The following is a 16,016-nucleotide window of genomic DNA, read 5'->3' on the forward strand; positions in this document are numbered from 1 at the left end:
TGGTGTTGCACATCATCAAGGCCACATCATTTGGTCAAGATTGACTTGACCAAATGCCACCTCATGAGGGAGACCAAGAGTCATGACTCTTGGTATCCCATGGAGGTTTATAACCTCTCTATTGTGGTCGACCACTTGAATGAGTGAGTGATTGCATTTGTGTGCTCATTCAAGAGGTCTTCTTCTTCATCCTCTCTTCTCTCCCTCTCTTCCTCCATTGTCGTGACCTTCTAAGGGTGCTAGCACACTCTTAGTTGTGTTTTCTCCACCTATTGTTCGTGTGGATACACATAGAGGAGTGTACATTTGACACTCTCGAGATCCGGCAACCCATCTGGACAAGCGGGATTTGCGAAGGGCTTCGCTTCAAAGGTATAAATCCCTTTCTTGTAGATCTAGTGTAGATCTAGGATTAGGAAACATGTACATGATAATTTTTATATATCTTCGCACGGATCCGTGGCAAGACTTCGGGGTTTCCGCAATGTAAAAAGTGGTTTTTGCGGCCCGAAAGTCCCAACATATCCTTCTCCGAGTGCCTAAATCCCTTCCGAGCACTTAGACTGTTGATATGGTGAGATCTGTACAAAGCTCTATCTGGCTGTGACTTATCCTTCTTTAGGCACTTGTATACCTTCCAGGCACCTGGACACTTACATGTGCCAACCAATCAGAGAATGTCACCTCATCTAGATGTGTGGTTGAGTTTCAGCACTCCTGGGCACCTGGATTCCATCCGGTCATGCCTAGACATCCGAGTGCTTGGAATACATCCGGTCGCCTAGATTACATCAACTCCGGTCAATGCCTGATTTCAGATCCTACATCATAGAGTTAGAACAAACAAACAGAATATAGTATTTACGCATAAAATAGTTTGATAGTCTAATGACTGTCTGGTCTTGACTTTTGGATTTTCAATGAAACCCTTAGTCAGACCAACGCCTATTGTTTCCTTTCTGGAATACATCTTAAGCCACTGCTCTCAAGAGATATTACATGACTTACTAAACATCCTGTCCTCTTTGGACTTCTTGCTCGGCATCTGATCATTCGATCCCAGGACTTCCTCCGATGTTTGACCATTGCTGACCCATCGATCTGCTAGATGTCTGATCCTCCAAACTCATCTAGAGTTCCCACCCTGTGTCTTTAATTTTTCAAGGTTTCTGCCTATATATGGTCTAGCTAACCTATTAGAGTTTTCCCTTACCTAGTATCTAGTTAGCTTGACCTACTAAGAATTTTTCCTAGTATCACTAGGACTTTTACTTACCTATTTTTACTAGGACTTTCTAGTTGAGCTACTTGCACACTTAGTCAATCTCATTAGAATATCGTAACCTTTAAATTTGAACCTTTACCAATTATTAAAATATAGGTTTGATTATCTGGTGTTTCCATAACCAACACCACTTTTAATCACAACTTGGCAAGGTGGTGGACAAATTTGAATTTCCACATGTGGGTGTGCAGCATGGATGAATGGTAAAGCCTGATCAACATGACTAGCTTGTGCATATTCCCTCCATTGAAGAAATAAAATGGATTCTATTTGATATTGTTGATTTGAGGGCGCCTAGTTCAGATGGATATGGTTCTAGGTTCTTTAAGCACACATGGGATACAATTCAACTAATTTTTGTGGTTGTTGCATAAGAGTTTTGCTGCACTGGGAAGTTGTTACGAAGATGGAATCATACCTTGATTGCACTTATTCCTAAGTCAACACATGGTAATAAAGTATCTAATTATCGACCAATATCTTATTGTAGAATTTTTTAGAAAGTTATTTCTGAGATATTGGCCGACAGAATCTCAGACATCATGAATCAAATTCTTCACCAATCTTAGCAACATTTGTGAAGGGTAGGTTTATCATTGGCAATATCCATTTGGCCCAGGAACTTTCCAAATGATATAAAAGGAAAAGGATATAACCCAAATGCATCATGAAGATTGACTTTCAAAAGACATTCGATTATGTGAACTGGGACATCTTATAGAATGCTTTGATAGGACTGAATTTTCCATTGTAGTTTGTGTTATAGATCATATAGACATTTAGACACTTCAGAGGTGCTAGAGACTGAGGTAGGGAAATTCATTACCATCTTATCTTTTTGGCGTCCATATTAAGGTCTTTGGGAGACAGCTACACAGATATACCACAAGAGTGAAATTCAATTATCATCCTCAGTATAATTATTCTTTATATGTCCACATGAGACATGAAATATCCACCTACTGTTGGATACTTCAAGTTTATGGACAATACTATAGAGGTGGACGACTACTCACAAAGGTGAGACTTCTTATTTTGTCTTCTTTAATCTACCTTGTATACAGAACACATAATAGTAGTTTTTTTTTTTTGAAGGTAAATTGAATTGTCAGAGAATTTATAGAAGTATACAAATTTATGTATACATGGCATTAGAAATATCTTTGGATTTGATAATTTATCAGACATAATTCATTTCTAGCACATAATTATTATGTTCTCTTGCGCATATATATATATATATATATATATATATATATATATATATATATATATATATATATATATATATATATATATATATATATATATATATATATATGCGTGTTACCAATCAAATTGAAATAAAATTTGGGTTCAATTTTGAATCTAGTCCTTCCAAGATAATCTAATAAAAATAATAATAACATACATTAGTCTTATTTATAGTAAATATATAATAATCATTCAAATTTATTTGAATAATTAAATAAATTATTAATCAAATTATTTTTTAATAATAAAATAAAAAATTCATCATTTATTATATACTAGGATGGATTGGAGTTACAAGGAAAGAAATTTAAGTGGAAAAAATGGTAAGGGATAGGAAAGAAAAAGATGGAAAGGAATGTAAGAAGAGGAAGAAATAAAAAAGAACAAAATAATATGAAACCAGCCCTGCTCACCCGTCGTTTACCTGCTTTGTTACTGGACATAAGGGCCACAGACACCCTGTACCGTATGCCGGATGATACAGCGCATCGCCTCCTTCTCACTACTTGAAGTATGATGATGGGAGAGGGAGCGCTTGTGACGGACGGAGGAGGAAGACGATGCATCTGAGCGAGAACGAGGGCATCGAGGGGAACACCTTCGTGGTGACGGGTGGGCAGGGCTTCGTCGGGGCGGCTCTCTGCCTTGAGCTCGCCCGCCGCGGCGCCGCCGAGGTCCGATCCCTCGACCTCCGCGCCTCCTCCCCCTGGTCCGCCGATCTCCGTAATGCCCGCGTCCGCTGCATCCAAGGTTCATTTTTTTTTTCTCTCGCTCTTACTTCCTACCTCTCGATTCGCCCTTATTGCAGTTGTCAAATTCTCTCTGGTCTCCTTAATTTTACTTGAATTTCATGAAATTGATGGTAGCGATACAGGTCGACTTTTTTACTTACTCAGGATCGGGGCATTGAGTTGGTCAGGCGAAGATTTATTGGTATTGCGTTCTGAATTATGATCTTTCATCTAGTCCGACATGGAGATTTTATCGGAACAGCGAATTTAAATCTGATTTTGTTTGGAAAGTAATGAAATGGTACCAGTGCTCCATTTTTCGTTTTTAATTGTCATGAAAGGGCAGCAGGAAAACATAGCTAATCGGTTAGGCAAAATAAGAATTTATATCTCACTTCCCAAGAGCTGCTCTTGGCACTGGCCTATGCTGTTTTGACGCTGCTGTGATGACCGTGGAAGCACATGTATGAATACTAAAAGTATCTTAATTTTTTCAGGGGATGTGAATAAGAAAAAAGATATTGAAAAGGCTTTGTGGGGTGCGAATTGTGTTTTCCATCTTGCTTCATATGGAATGTCTGGGAAAGAAATGCTCCAAGCCGGGCGCGCTTTTGAAGTTAACATAAATGGAACCTGCAACATACTGGACGTATGCCATGAGTTTGGTATCAAGAGGCTAGTTTATGTCAGTACATACAATGTTATATTTGGAGGAAAGGAGATCATGAATGGGAATGAATCGTTACCATATTTTTCACTTGATGAGCATGTTGATCCATATGGTCGAAGTAAATCTATAGCAGAACAGCTGGTTCTTAAAAGTAATGGACGCCCCTCCAAGTAAGCTTTTGAACAAAATCTCATGTTTCTGCTATTGTATGATAAACTGTTGTTCATTAGAAACTATTAAAGCAATCATAATCTCATATAAGAAGACACTTTTTAGGCAAAGATCTAGTATTTATAATTGAAGGAAAAATACAATGAATAACTCTAGGATGATCAAATTAAGTTGAATCTCATTGTGGTAGTTGAATCAATCCTTGGTTCAGTTAATGCTTATGGTTGTGTTTTGATTATTTAACACTTATAAATGACTTTACATGCAGCCAATTTGTGCTGGGGTAATTGCTTTAGGCATATGTTACGTGGGTGGATACGGGGACGCATATGAGATAATATTAATGGAATTTATCTAACATTAAATACACATGTAAACTGAGCTTATAATAATCAGATTATTACAACAACAACAATAACAATTAAGTCTTATCCCACAAGGTGAGGTCGGCTATATAGATCCCTTTACGCTATTTAGCTATATCCCCTACTATATCATCATTTATATTTAAATAAATTTCATCTTATTTTATTGTTGCTAACCAAATCTTTTTTGGTCTTCTTTTTCTTCGGTTGATGTGAACATTTGTCATAGTTTAACATCACCTAACTAGAGCATCTATTGGTCATCTACGTACATGTTCATACCATCTTAAACGTATCTCCCAGAGTTTTCCCTCAATAGGTGCAATTTTGACTTTTCTCTAATATTTTCATTTCTTATCTTGTTTATTCGTGTATGCCTACACATCCACCTTAACATCCTCATTTTTATAACTCTTATCTTCTGCTCATTTGTTTGAGTCATAGCCCAATATTCAACTTCATATAACATAGCAGGTCTAACCGTCATTTTGTAAAACCTTTCTTTTAGTCTAGAGGTATTTTACAATCAAAAAGAACATCTGACGTTCTCCTCCATTTCAACCATCCTGCTTGTATTATACGTAAGACCTCTCTCAATCTCTCCATCCTTTTGCAAAAATAATTCTAAATACTTAAAACCTACAACTTGTCACCTTTTATCGTAATAATTGTCTCATTACGTCTAATATTACTAAACTTAAATTTCATATATTATGTCTTTACTCTATTAATTCTAAAACCTTTCACTTCTAGCATTTACTGCCATGATTTGAGTTTAACATTTATTCTTTCACATGTCTCATCTACCAAAACAATATCATTTGTAAACAACAAGCATTACGTATGGTATCTTGGATGTGTCCAGTGAGTTCCTCCATGATTAGTAAAATAGGACTTAGAGATAATCCTTGATGTAGTTATATTCTTATGGGAAACACTTTGGTAAGTCTATCCTCTTATCATTACATTCTCATATATATCCTTAATTAGTTCAATATACATTATGTTAACACCTCTCTTTTCTAGAAGTCTCTGTATAATTCCAACTTTATCATAAGTTTTTTCTAGATTAATGAATACCATGTATATCATAAGTTTTTTCTAGATTAATGAATACCATGTATAAATCTTACTTTTGTTCCGATACTTTTCAATTAGTTGTCTTAGAAAATAACTTCTGTTGTCGATCTTCCAGGTTTAATTCCAAATTGATTTTCGGTCACCATGGTCTCCTTTCTTAGTCTTTTTTCTATTATTCTTTCTTGAAGTTTCATGATACGACTTATTAGTTATAGTTTGTACAATTTTGTATGTCTCATTTGTTCTTATATAAGGGAACTTGAATGCTTATCAGATCTGATATTTTTTTATTTTCAATATCAAATTGAATAACTTTGTATGTCATTCAATATCTTATTTTTCTAGGACCTTCGTACCTCTATTGGAATATTATCAGGTTCAACTACTTTTCCATTTTACATCTCATTTAAAACTTGTTCTAAAGTTTAAATTCTACGATAAAAATTTAAATTTCTATACTCATTTGACCTATTTAAATTACCTAAGTTAAGTTGTTTACCTAAATTTTCATTGAAAAATTGATGAAAATATATCTTCCATCGCCCTTTTATTTCCTTATCATTCAATAGTGTCCTATTGCATTCATCTTTAATACATCTTATTTAGATAAGATCTCTTGTCTTCCTCTCTTTCGTTTTAGCAATTTTGTAAATATCCTTTCCCCTGTTTATCTAATTTTCGATATAAGCATTAACATATTTTTTTATTCAAGGAATCACTTATCCTTCTAATTTCATTTTACTTTGCACATGGATTAAACAAAACATGAACTTAATTGCATGTCTTCTACTTGTCTAATGATAAGATGCAATTAAATAACACGTGTTTTACGACATATCTTATATGATCCTAATTTCAAATCCTTAGAAATTAGAATTAGAAAATAGTTGGCTATATAAATGAATGTCCCTCTTTTGAAAAAATAAGTCAAAACTATAAATTCAGCAAATCTGATTTCTTCTTGAGCTGCTTCTCCTTGAACAAGGACTCCTGTGTCTCTCTTGTTCCTTCCTGTGATTAACGGCATACTCAAGGCAAAGAAGTTATTTTTGAGGCTTTCTTGTGTTAGATTGTCAGTTTTACCTTTAAAGTATTCATCGTCGAAACAAAGTAACTTGAAACGAATGTGATAGGGTGTGAAGTTGTCTAAAGACATCCAACATGCTTGATACAGTTTACGTTGTCCAGCTTATATTTTGCCAATCAAATTGATACTTCTGTACGATCATTACACACCATTTCCTAATTAATCCATAACATTTAACTTGGCATCGACTTTGGTTATGGCTCTTCTATCCATTTTTTCTTGCTACAGGAAAAAAAACAGTATTCGTCTTTATACTTGTGCAATTCGTTCTGCTGCTATTTATGGACCTGGTGAAGAGAGACATTTTCCAAGAATTCTTTCCCTTGCAAAGTTGGGGTTAGCTTTGTTCAAAGTAGGTAGTCCTAATGTGAAGACAGATTGGGTTTATGTGGACAATTTAGTTCACGCTCTGATATTGGCAAGCATGGGACTTTTGGATGACATCCCTGGCAGAGAAGGGCATGTTGTGGCTGCTGGGCAACCCTATTTCATATCTGATGGTAACTAGAAAACATGGACATACATCTGGAGCTATTAAAGTCTTATATATTTAGTCATTAATGTTGTCATGTTAATCTAGGTGCATTTGTTTCTGTTATGCTGTTTGACTTCTTAGTCTTATAACTACATGGTAGGAAGAATGATACTTTTCTTAGTCACCAAAAAATTCTGAATCACAGCTAGATAGGGACGTTGGTCTCAGTGCAACCAATGAGGTCTATTGACCCCACTGAACCGTTGTTATTAACGAATAACTAGTAAGAATTTATTATTTTTAATCAATAGGTAGTATAAGATTTCTAAAAGAAAAAGCTTACATATTTATGAAACTTAGGTTCTTAAGTTTTAGAATATTAACCCCACTTAAATGGTCATTTCGCTACTTAATTGCTTCCACTTAAATGGTCATTCGCTACTTAATTGTTTCCGAAATACATGGACATGTTTAAGACTTACATCCTACCCATTATGTCCTTGCAGATAATATTGTTCTAATTGATGAGACTTTCAATAGTATAAACTCATAGTTTGTATCCTGGAGACATTTTAAAAGCTAAGCTGATGGTATAACTAAAAGGCGTATATGAAATGTAGTTTCAGTAAGAAGAAACTGGCTGAGAGGACAATTAAATGAATCATGAATTTTTGGCAAGTAAGAGTTTTAGGTTTTGAAATTTATTACTCAAGAACAATAATCAATTTGAATATTGCTGATGTTGTATCCTTGCCTAGAGGTCACTTGGAGGGATATGATTCATATAACTAACCCGAAATAATTGGAATAAGCATGACTTGACAACAATAAACAACAATACGACATTAAATATGATATTAAGGACTGAGGACTATATCATTAATCTTATTAAGAGTGGATGGTTGAAAAGGAGAACAACTTTTGAAGTCTTTTGTGAACATTGTGCGCTACTTACAGTAAAAGAAAATTTTACACTATTTTTGATAGAATAGTTATATTTTATAGTTCACAATGTTGTGCAATTAGAAAACAGTTAATAGAAAAAAAGTTGTTTTAGTAGAGGTGAGAAATGTGCAGGCATTTGCAAAAAAAAAAGAGTGCTAATTGGAGCAATTAGGTGTAACTCTTCCAATAAATATTTTTAAAAGAAATAATATGAGTTTATATCAACATATCTAGAAACAACTAACTGATCATATAATTAGACAAGTTGAATTGGCTGAAGATTAACAAAATGTTTTAAAGATTTGATATTGACAAGGATATAACCATAAACAAAGTTTGCTAGTGGCATAAAGGCCCAAACTCACAATAATCCTTCCTATTGTTCCAAAAAAAAGCAGTGTGGTGGAATTGTGAGTCTGTTAACTAAATTAATCCTTCCCAAAGCATTCTTTTCCACCGAACTATGCTTGGCCTTGTCATAATTATTGCAAATTGCATGGTGGTATTTAGTGCCTCAGATGTATTTGGTGTTGTGCATCCCCAACTCAGAAGTTCTCACTGATTTGACGAGGAATGCTTGATACAACTAAGTGAAAAAGTAACTCATTTTTGAAGTAACAAATAGTTTGATATCATGGAAAAGTTGGTAAGGAACATATCTTGTATATATGTGTATTTAGTTTGAAAATCTTGGAATACAATTAAATAATTTATATTCTAAATATACTAGGGCAACGTTCATTGTTGAATTTCAGTATTTTGACACTGGCTCTGTTTTGGACACGCTATTAAATAAATTCACGTACATGTGAAGCTTTATTTAGTCCTTTTTGGCTAATTATAAGCCTGTTGGTGATAACATCATAAGCTTGTTATTTTCAAAATTGAGATAATGGGAAGTCTGAGGGAATCATTGTTGCACATTGTGCATTGTTTGTAGCGTGGATTCCAGTCATACAGACATCTTTTATACTTTAATATCAAATTAATTATTCAACATACTTTCATATTGTTTCTTCAAATGTAATGAGTTATTTGAAAGTCTGTTTGCTTATTTCTTCAGGCTCACCTGTTAATACATTTGAATTTATCATCAAGCCTTTATTGCGGAGTTTGGATTATGTCATGCCAAGAATGACACTGGATGTCCATCATGCATTGTTTATGGCTCGATTTTTCTGGGTCATCTATACACTTTTATATCCATGGCTCAACCATAGATGGCTTCCCCAGCCTCTGCTTCTTCCAGCTGAGGTTCACAAGGTGAATAAAGTTAATCACTAGCATTTGTTGGATATTTCAGTTATTGCTTCAATTTTTTTTCCGAAAAAACTTCAGCTCTGGGAAGTTAGCACCAATAATTGAATTGCTACTCGCCTTTGATTCATTGCAGTTATGTATGTTGTATCTTAAACCAGTCCAGAAGTTGATTATTCTAGAACAGACAAACTTACTACTGTGCTTCTTCAAACTACTCTGCATAAGCAAACAGTATGCAGAGTCTCTTTTATTATTTACATTTTCCTGTGTCAATGTATTAGCAAATCCAGAACATACATCCTAGGCAACAAGATATATGTTAGTCTTCAAGTTGTGTCAAATATTAGTAGTACGTAATGCAAACAGAAAAATTTTGATTTTCTAGTCCTTGCTATATATCCCTGAGTAATTGTTAGATGTATAAATTTCTTTTCAATTTGCATACTTCTTATTAGTTGCCATGACCTTGTTATGTTATGCCCTAGTTTTCTAAGATTTGCCATGTTACATGACACTCATTTGCCTGATTCAGTAACAAATTCAACCAATAGAAGCTCATTTCTGCAGTTCTTTGTGAAAACAAAAACAAGTTGTGGCCTAAAAGGAGGGCATAATGTTTATTTATGGTGCTAAATACAGTGAAGTATGAAATTTTTGATATCTTGAACAGGTTGGTGTGACTCATTACTTCTCTATACTGAAAGCGAGGCAAGAGCTAGGCTACATACCAATTGTGAGTCCAGACGAGGGCATGAAGGCCATGATTGCATATTGGCAAGATAGGAAAAGAAAAGAACTGGACGGCCCAACCATCTATGTATGGATCTTTGTCGTCATCGGGATGGCTACGCTGTTTTCTGCGGCTTTCCTACCTCCCATTGGACCATTAGCCTGGACACAAGCGCTTGGTCTTTTCTTCTTCAGATCCTTGTGGATAGTTAGACTTGTGTTCATTGTATCAGTAGCTTTGCATGTTGGCGAAGGGCTTTATGCATTGCACCTGTCGAGCAAAGTCGATCCTGCAAATTCCAAAGGGTGGTTTTGGCAAACTGTTTGTCTTGGTTTTTTCTCAATGAGGTTTTTGTTGAAGAGAGCACAGAATTGAATTTGCTGCCTCTCTTTGTTAAGGTTGCCCATTTAATAAATGAACACAACTCTCATAAGGTTGAAACAGAACTTGCAAGGTCTTTGTATACTACTCAAAGAGTCGCTTATCGCCATATGCGAAATTTGAATCTGTATAATAGCTCTATTAAGACATGGGAGAATTTTACCTTAATAGTTTATAGTTACAAGGTTGATGTATTGGTAAATTGCTCAAAAAGTGACAACAAACAAATAGGATTATGCATCAAACAACTTCACATAATATTTACAATTAAAAGAAACAATTGGTTTCCAAAACAAAAGAAAAATTCAAGTGTGCTTCACAGAACCAAGGCTACACAAGAATTCAAATGAAAACTAAAGACAAATCTTGTCATATATTCACATAGAGAAAGACATGTACATACAAATTGATACTTGTAACACAGGTGATATCTTAGCTAGGTACAATAAATTTACAGCAGATACAGAGATGAGTACATAGTAAAAATGCATTCAGATTTTGCGAATGCAGCCAGTGTGCTGCAATTTTGGGGATGGCTAGGAAACTCTACAGATGATAATTAGTTCATTGTGTGTTGCAGCCAGGTGCAGTGCTCAAGGTGAGAAGCTCTCAGCAAGTGAAGCGAGCATTTCAAAGTCTTTTGCACCGGAGTGTCCAGTTTCCTTCTTCCCTTCAGAAGTAAAGCTGCCGACAATCACCTGCAATGTTTTTGATCCTTTAGGATATAGATGGCATTAGACAAGTTCGTACAAGTATGAGAAATTGTAGGGGAGAGGAATGAGGTAGGAAAAACTTGAGAGAAAAGGAATACACAGACATAGGGTTGTTACCCTACTTACCTTATGGTGCTCACCATGTGTATTTTTTTTTATTTCTTTAGCTTAAATACTATAATCTAAATCCTAAATTCTAAATTCTAACCCCTAAGCTTAAAAAAAAAAAAATGCTCACCTTGTGAGCACCATAAGATAACTAGGTGCTCACCTTATATATATATATATATATATATATATATATATATATATATATATATAACGGAAGGAAAGATGAGTCCACCATGACTTTCCCTTAGCTTATTTCTTCCCCTCCCTTCTTTGTATTATAGGAAACATAGTAAGATGGCAATAGCACACTACGTGAAACTAATAAGAACAAAAGCAAGTGCATGTAAAATAAAATTGCTTAAAGATGTTGTAAATATTATCTAGTACAGTGTTTTTAATTTTTTTTAAATAAAAAATGTTTAGAAATACCAATGTTGTTGAATGAATCACTGATGATGAGCAAAAATCAAAACATATGGTTTACTGACAAGGAAATAACGAGCTAAAATGCAGAGTTGTTGAACTTACCGAACTAGACAATTTTAGGGCATTTTTTTTTTGGCTCATACACTCTTCCTTGAAAAAGTATAGGGCTAAGTTAAAATAAGTTCACAAAGGGATCTGATAAACTGCTTTGGTTAGCAAGATGTTGCATAATTTCCCTAACCTGCGAGAAGTTTCAAATCCTAAGATACAAATGCTCACGAGGTCTTTGAATGTTCAGTTGAGCTTGTTAGGGAAAAAAAAAGGCAGCCTGGTGCACGAAGCTCCCGCCATGCGGGGTCCCGGAGAAGGATCCATTGTACGCAACCTTACCCTGCTTTTTGCAAGAGGCTATTTCCAGGATTCGAACCCGTGATCTTTTGGTCACATGGCAATAACTTTATCATTGCGCCAAGGCTCCCCTTCCTTGTTAGGGAAAAATAATGCTCAAAAATTGATTGGGAAACATGCTGATCATGTAGCATGGGGGAACTGAATTAGAAAGATAAAAGGAAGCGCTAAAACAAGAGATGGTTTGAGTTTTCATCAACTTGCATTCTCTTGAAAAAAAAAAGAACTAGAAACAAGTAGTAGCTACACATTTATGTTATGTACTACCAGAACAGGTATTCTAACTAGGAGAATATCAAGAATTACCTGCATTGGTGAAGCTGCTATCAACACACCGGCCACTCCGCCGCCTATAACATGTCCATCGGGACCAGCTAGTGAAACACTGAGACCACCTGTTCTGCTCTGCTTACCTCCACTGTGGCTCAGCAGCAATGATCCAGAGAGTGACAAGACTTCAAAACGACCCTGTTAATAGGACATCACAAAAATGCAAACAAGTAATATATCATTTTTTTAGTATTGGAAGCCACTGCACAGTAGCGCCAGATAATGCCGGAGAACAACCTAAAATAAAGTAGCTAACCATTTCTCACATATATAACTTGGCCTGATAGAAAATATCAGCTTATACGTGATAAGAAGTGGTGGTGGAAAAGCGCACATCAAAACCACATCTAAGGTTGCAATACTAAATTGGATAGAGAGAGCAGGTTCCAAGTTAACCTCATAAGTAACTGTACCACCAGAAGTAGAAATCTGACGGAGAGAAGCATTTGCAATTGCACCATTTGCCGACAGAACACAAATTGCGCGTCTGCTTTGCTGCGAGAATTCCATTATCTTGGCTGATACATCCTGAAAAGTACCAGCAGATAGATATGCAAGTTAACATCCTCTGAGCTAGAAAAGCATTGAAATTACAAGCAACATGATCTCTAAGAGTTGTGAGGTTTATTTCATCTAACCTGCAAATCTATAGTGGGCACAGCAACAAATATTCAATGTTGATGCCCACAAAGAACATAATAATGCTTTGGTTGTATCTATCTCTGTCAAAATCACTGATTTATGCCTCATGAGAACATTTGAATAAACACAAGTCTAAGTTAAGATCGGTTTCCCTATGGATCTCACACATACAAATCCCTCTCTGACTTGTCTTTCAGGAGATTGGCCATGGCTTCTTAACAGTATAGGTTATGATTGAGTATAATTGAGACCAAATTAGAGTAGGACCATGAGATGACAAAATGTGTTCCCGTTTTTTCACCTACTGGCTACTGTGCACTTGGCAGTGACAGGGAATCCTACCTTAAACCCAATTATATGTGGAACAATGTAATGCCACATCATACACCTCAAAAACGACACTGACAATACAGCAATTCAATGTATGCCTAATTGCTTTGGCACAGTTTCAATCTCGTTTGCTCAGTAGGTCCATTCCTGAATAAGCATCATTAGATTTTTTATTATTAGCGCTAATAAACACATTTAGCTTAAAGACCTTAGACTAAGAGTAAATGTTAGTCACTCTAATTTGATCAAAACATACGATAACTTTAAACAGCACTCAAAATTGACAAAAATGCCTGGTACAAGAAATTTGATTCAATGAAGACAACCTTAAAGGTCAAAAACTGCTCAGAAACATTATTCAATAAGTTACTCTTCAGAAAATTTAGGTGAAACAAATGGAGCCTAAATGATCTTAAAACAAATGATATATTCTCCATGACAAAGCGAGCACATGGTATTGAACTAGTTTTAACATAACAAACAAAAAAAAAGATCTTACCTCTCCAGTTTGAACTGCTATGACGTGTGGCATAAATCCAGTCCCAGTTGAACCTACAAGTAACTATTCCTTGTAATAAACACAAATACCAATAGTGAACCCAAAAGACGAGCAATTCTAGATGTTATCAAGTTTGCAACAAAAGCATTTGCTGCAATATCTAGAGCCAAATAGATATTCATACGAGAGTAAAGCCTCAATCCTGAAGATTATTAAACAACATAATTATAATGAAAAAGGCATAGCAACCATGTTCAACCAAATAGAATACCAAGAATTAGATAAATCCAAATGATTTGCCTCATGGCGCTACCAAGAAAGAATCCACATCGAACTTCATGGAGAACTTGTAAACCTTTCCAAACAATAAACCAACCTATAACACAAGTTACAGCATATAGTGCTTGTAACATTAAAAAGCACAAGGCAATAAGTATGCTTTGCCTTACAAAGCGTCTGAAATAGGAGAAAACACTTGGTATATGCAAGTCTTGCTTCGATCCACCAGAAACCATAAGATGCAAAATATATATAAAGCTTTGAACTTGTGTTGGTAGAATAAGATAAAAAGAGAAATACAATAAAAAAAATCCAATTGCAACAAAGAATGTAGATTACCAAGTGCCTTTATGTGTCTCTTGTTGGTTGAACCTCGTGGACGGCCTCTAGACTTTTTGGCACCCTCCGCTGCAACTGTTGCTGCCATATTAGTAGCCGGAGAGAACGTTGGAGGAGCAGGACTTCTGGAAAGCGGGGACACAGCAAGAATCGGCGTACCATCTGGACCATACTTCCTCGGACGGCCACGCTTCCTCTTGAATGACTCCCCGGAGCTATTGCCGGAAGAAAGACCACCGCTGCCACCGGCCACTCCTTGGAACGGAGGAGTGGCACTGGCACTCCAGCCACCACCCGCCACTACTTGATACGCAGGAGTATCACTGGCACTGCCTGGTGGTTCATAGACACGAATGCCATTCTCGTGATCGACAAGCTTCGCATTGAAGAGAGGAGATTGATTCCTTTCCATGGATCGACACCTTTTATAGTTCGAGACTGCTACAGGCCCGACAGTGAGAGCCCAGCAGCAAACATAAACTGAGGGATATATCCATCGTCAAGAAAAATGCAACAAGATCGGAATTTTTTTTTCTCCTGATACATCTCTTAGGAGTTCTGTACATTTACAACAAAAAAAAAAAGACAGGGAAGTTGTAAAATCCTCAAGCAGATTTCTCAAATATTTTCTGCAGTTCCTGCAAATAACACAGGAAAAAGAAAGGAAAAACAACATCAAAATCGCGCTATCTTAGAGATCTAGCTTAAAAGATACAAGATTTCGAAGAGGAAATCTGAAACCCTAAACCAGTTGTAAAAAAAAAAAAAAAAATAGAAGAAGAAGAAAGCAAGAAAGAAAAATGGTCTGAGCAAACGATCGCGTTTCAAAAAGGCCTCTCTTTTTTTTCTTTTGATGAAGAACGACCAATTTTTTCGGTAAAATAAAATGTGAAAATCGAAATTAGAAGGCAAATATTGGTTAATTAATTAAAAAAAATATCGCATAAGATTTAGTTTAGCGAACCCTTTTAGGTTTTCGGAAAATGAAAATAAAAAAGGTCCTAAAATAAACCCTAAATATCAAATTCCGATGGAAAATCCACGAGAAAAATTAGAGAAATTACGAGATCTGGTCGCCAGCCTTCTTCTTTCACTCGACTTGCTCCCCCAAAAAAAACGAAAATAAACACAAAATCAGTTCCAAAAAAAAAGTCTTTAAAACGTGGAAGGTGTAAGAAGATAAGAGTACCGAGGGGCAGACGAAATCTCAGTGGAAGAATCCCTCGCAGCTGGAGAGCACCACATGGATACACGTATTATTGTCTTTTTATTGTTTTTAAAAAGGGTCAATATCTTAAATACGAGATTAAATTGAATTATTTGACAAAATTAAAATTTACCTTTTCCTTTAGTAAAGAATGATTAAGTTCATCCAGTCTAAAGCTAATTAGATTACGGGATTAATTTATAATTGATTGTTAAGTTTATTAAACGGTGAAAGATATTTTTTTTTCTATCGGAAAAATTTAGCAAACCCTACTCCTTAAGAAATTAGTTCCTCAAGC

At 35.6% G+C, this 16,016-nt stretch overlaps 2 protein-coding genes across 6 annotated transcripts; one reads left to right on the forward strand and one right to left on the reverse strand.

The window, feature by feature from the left end:
- Positions 1 to 3,046: 3,046 nt before the first annotated feature.
- LOC121996236 (short-chain dehydrogenase/reductase family 42E member 1-like) lies at positions 3,047 to 10,618 on the forward strand. Its single transcript, XM_042550126.1, has 5 exons — positions 3,047 to 3,289; positions 3,768 to 4,110; positions 6,872 to 7,143; positions 9,127 to 9,326; positions 9,994 to 10,618. Exons 1-5 carry the CDS (start codon positions 3,100 to 3,102, stop codon positions 10,426 to 10,428), a joined length of 1,440 nt encoding a protein of 479 aa, XP_042406060.1. The 5' UTR covers positions 3,047 to 3,099; the 3' UTR covers positions 10,429 to 10,618.
- A 163-nt stretch (positions 10,619 to 10,781) lies between these two features.
- LOC121996237 (AT-hook motif nuclear-localized protein 10-like) lies at positions 10,782 to 15,777 on the reverse strand. Of its 5 annotated transcripts, XM_042550131.1 has the most exons (8): positions 15,701 to 15,769; positions 15,576 to 15,609; positions 14,671 to 15,149; positions 14,512 to 14,586; positions 13,894 to 13,946; positions 12,819 to 12,950; positions 12,399 to 12,560; positions 10,782 to 11,132 (listed from the first exon to the last, which is right to left on the reverse strand). In XM_042550131.1, exons 3-8 carry the CDS (start codon positions 14,921 to 14,923, stop codon positions 11,028 to 11,030), a joined length of 780 nt encoding a protein of 259 aa, XP_042406065.1. In that variant the 5' UTR covers positions 14,924 to 15,149; positions 15,576 to 15,609; positions 15,701 to 15,769; the 3' UTR covers positions 10,782 to 11,027. The 5 variants fall into 5 exon arrangements, with proteins under 5 accessions (XP_042406065.1, XP_042406061.1, XP_042406062.1 ...); XM_042550127.1 differs by having other exon boundaries at positions 14,512 to 15,149; XM_042550128.1 differs by lacking the exon at positions 15,576 to 15,609 and having other exon boundaries at positions 14,512 to 15,149; positions 15,701 to 15,777.
- Positions 15,778 to 16,016: the final 239 nt, after the last annotated feature.

The sequence above is a fragment of the Zingiber officinale genome, chromosome 6A, assembly GCF_018446385.1.
Source record: "Zingiber officinale cultivar Zhangliang chromosome 6A, Zo_v1.1, whole genome shotgun sequence".
NCBI classification, from domain to species: Eukaryota; Viridiplantae; Streptophyta; class Magnoliopsida; order Zingiberales; family Zingiberaceae; genus Zingiber; species Zingiber officinale.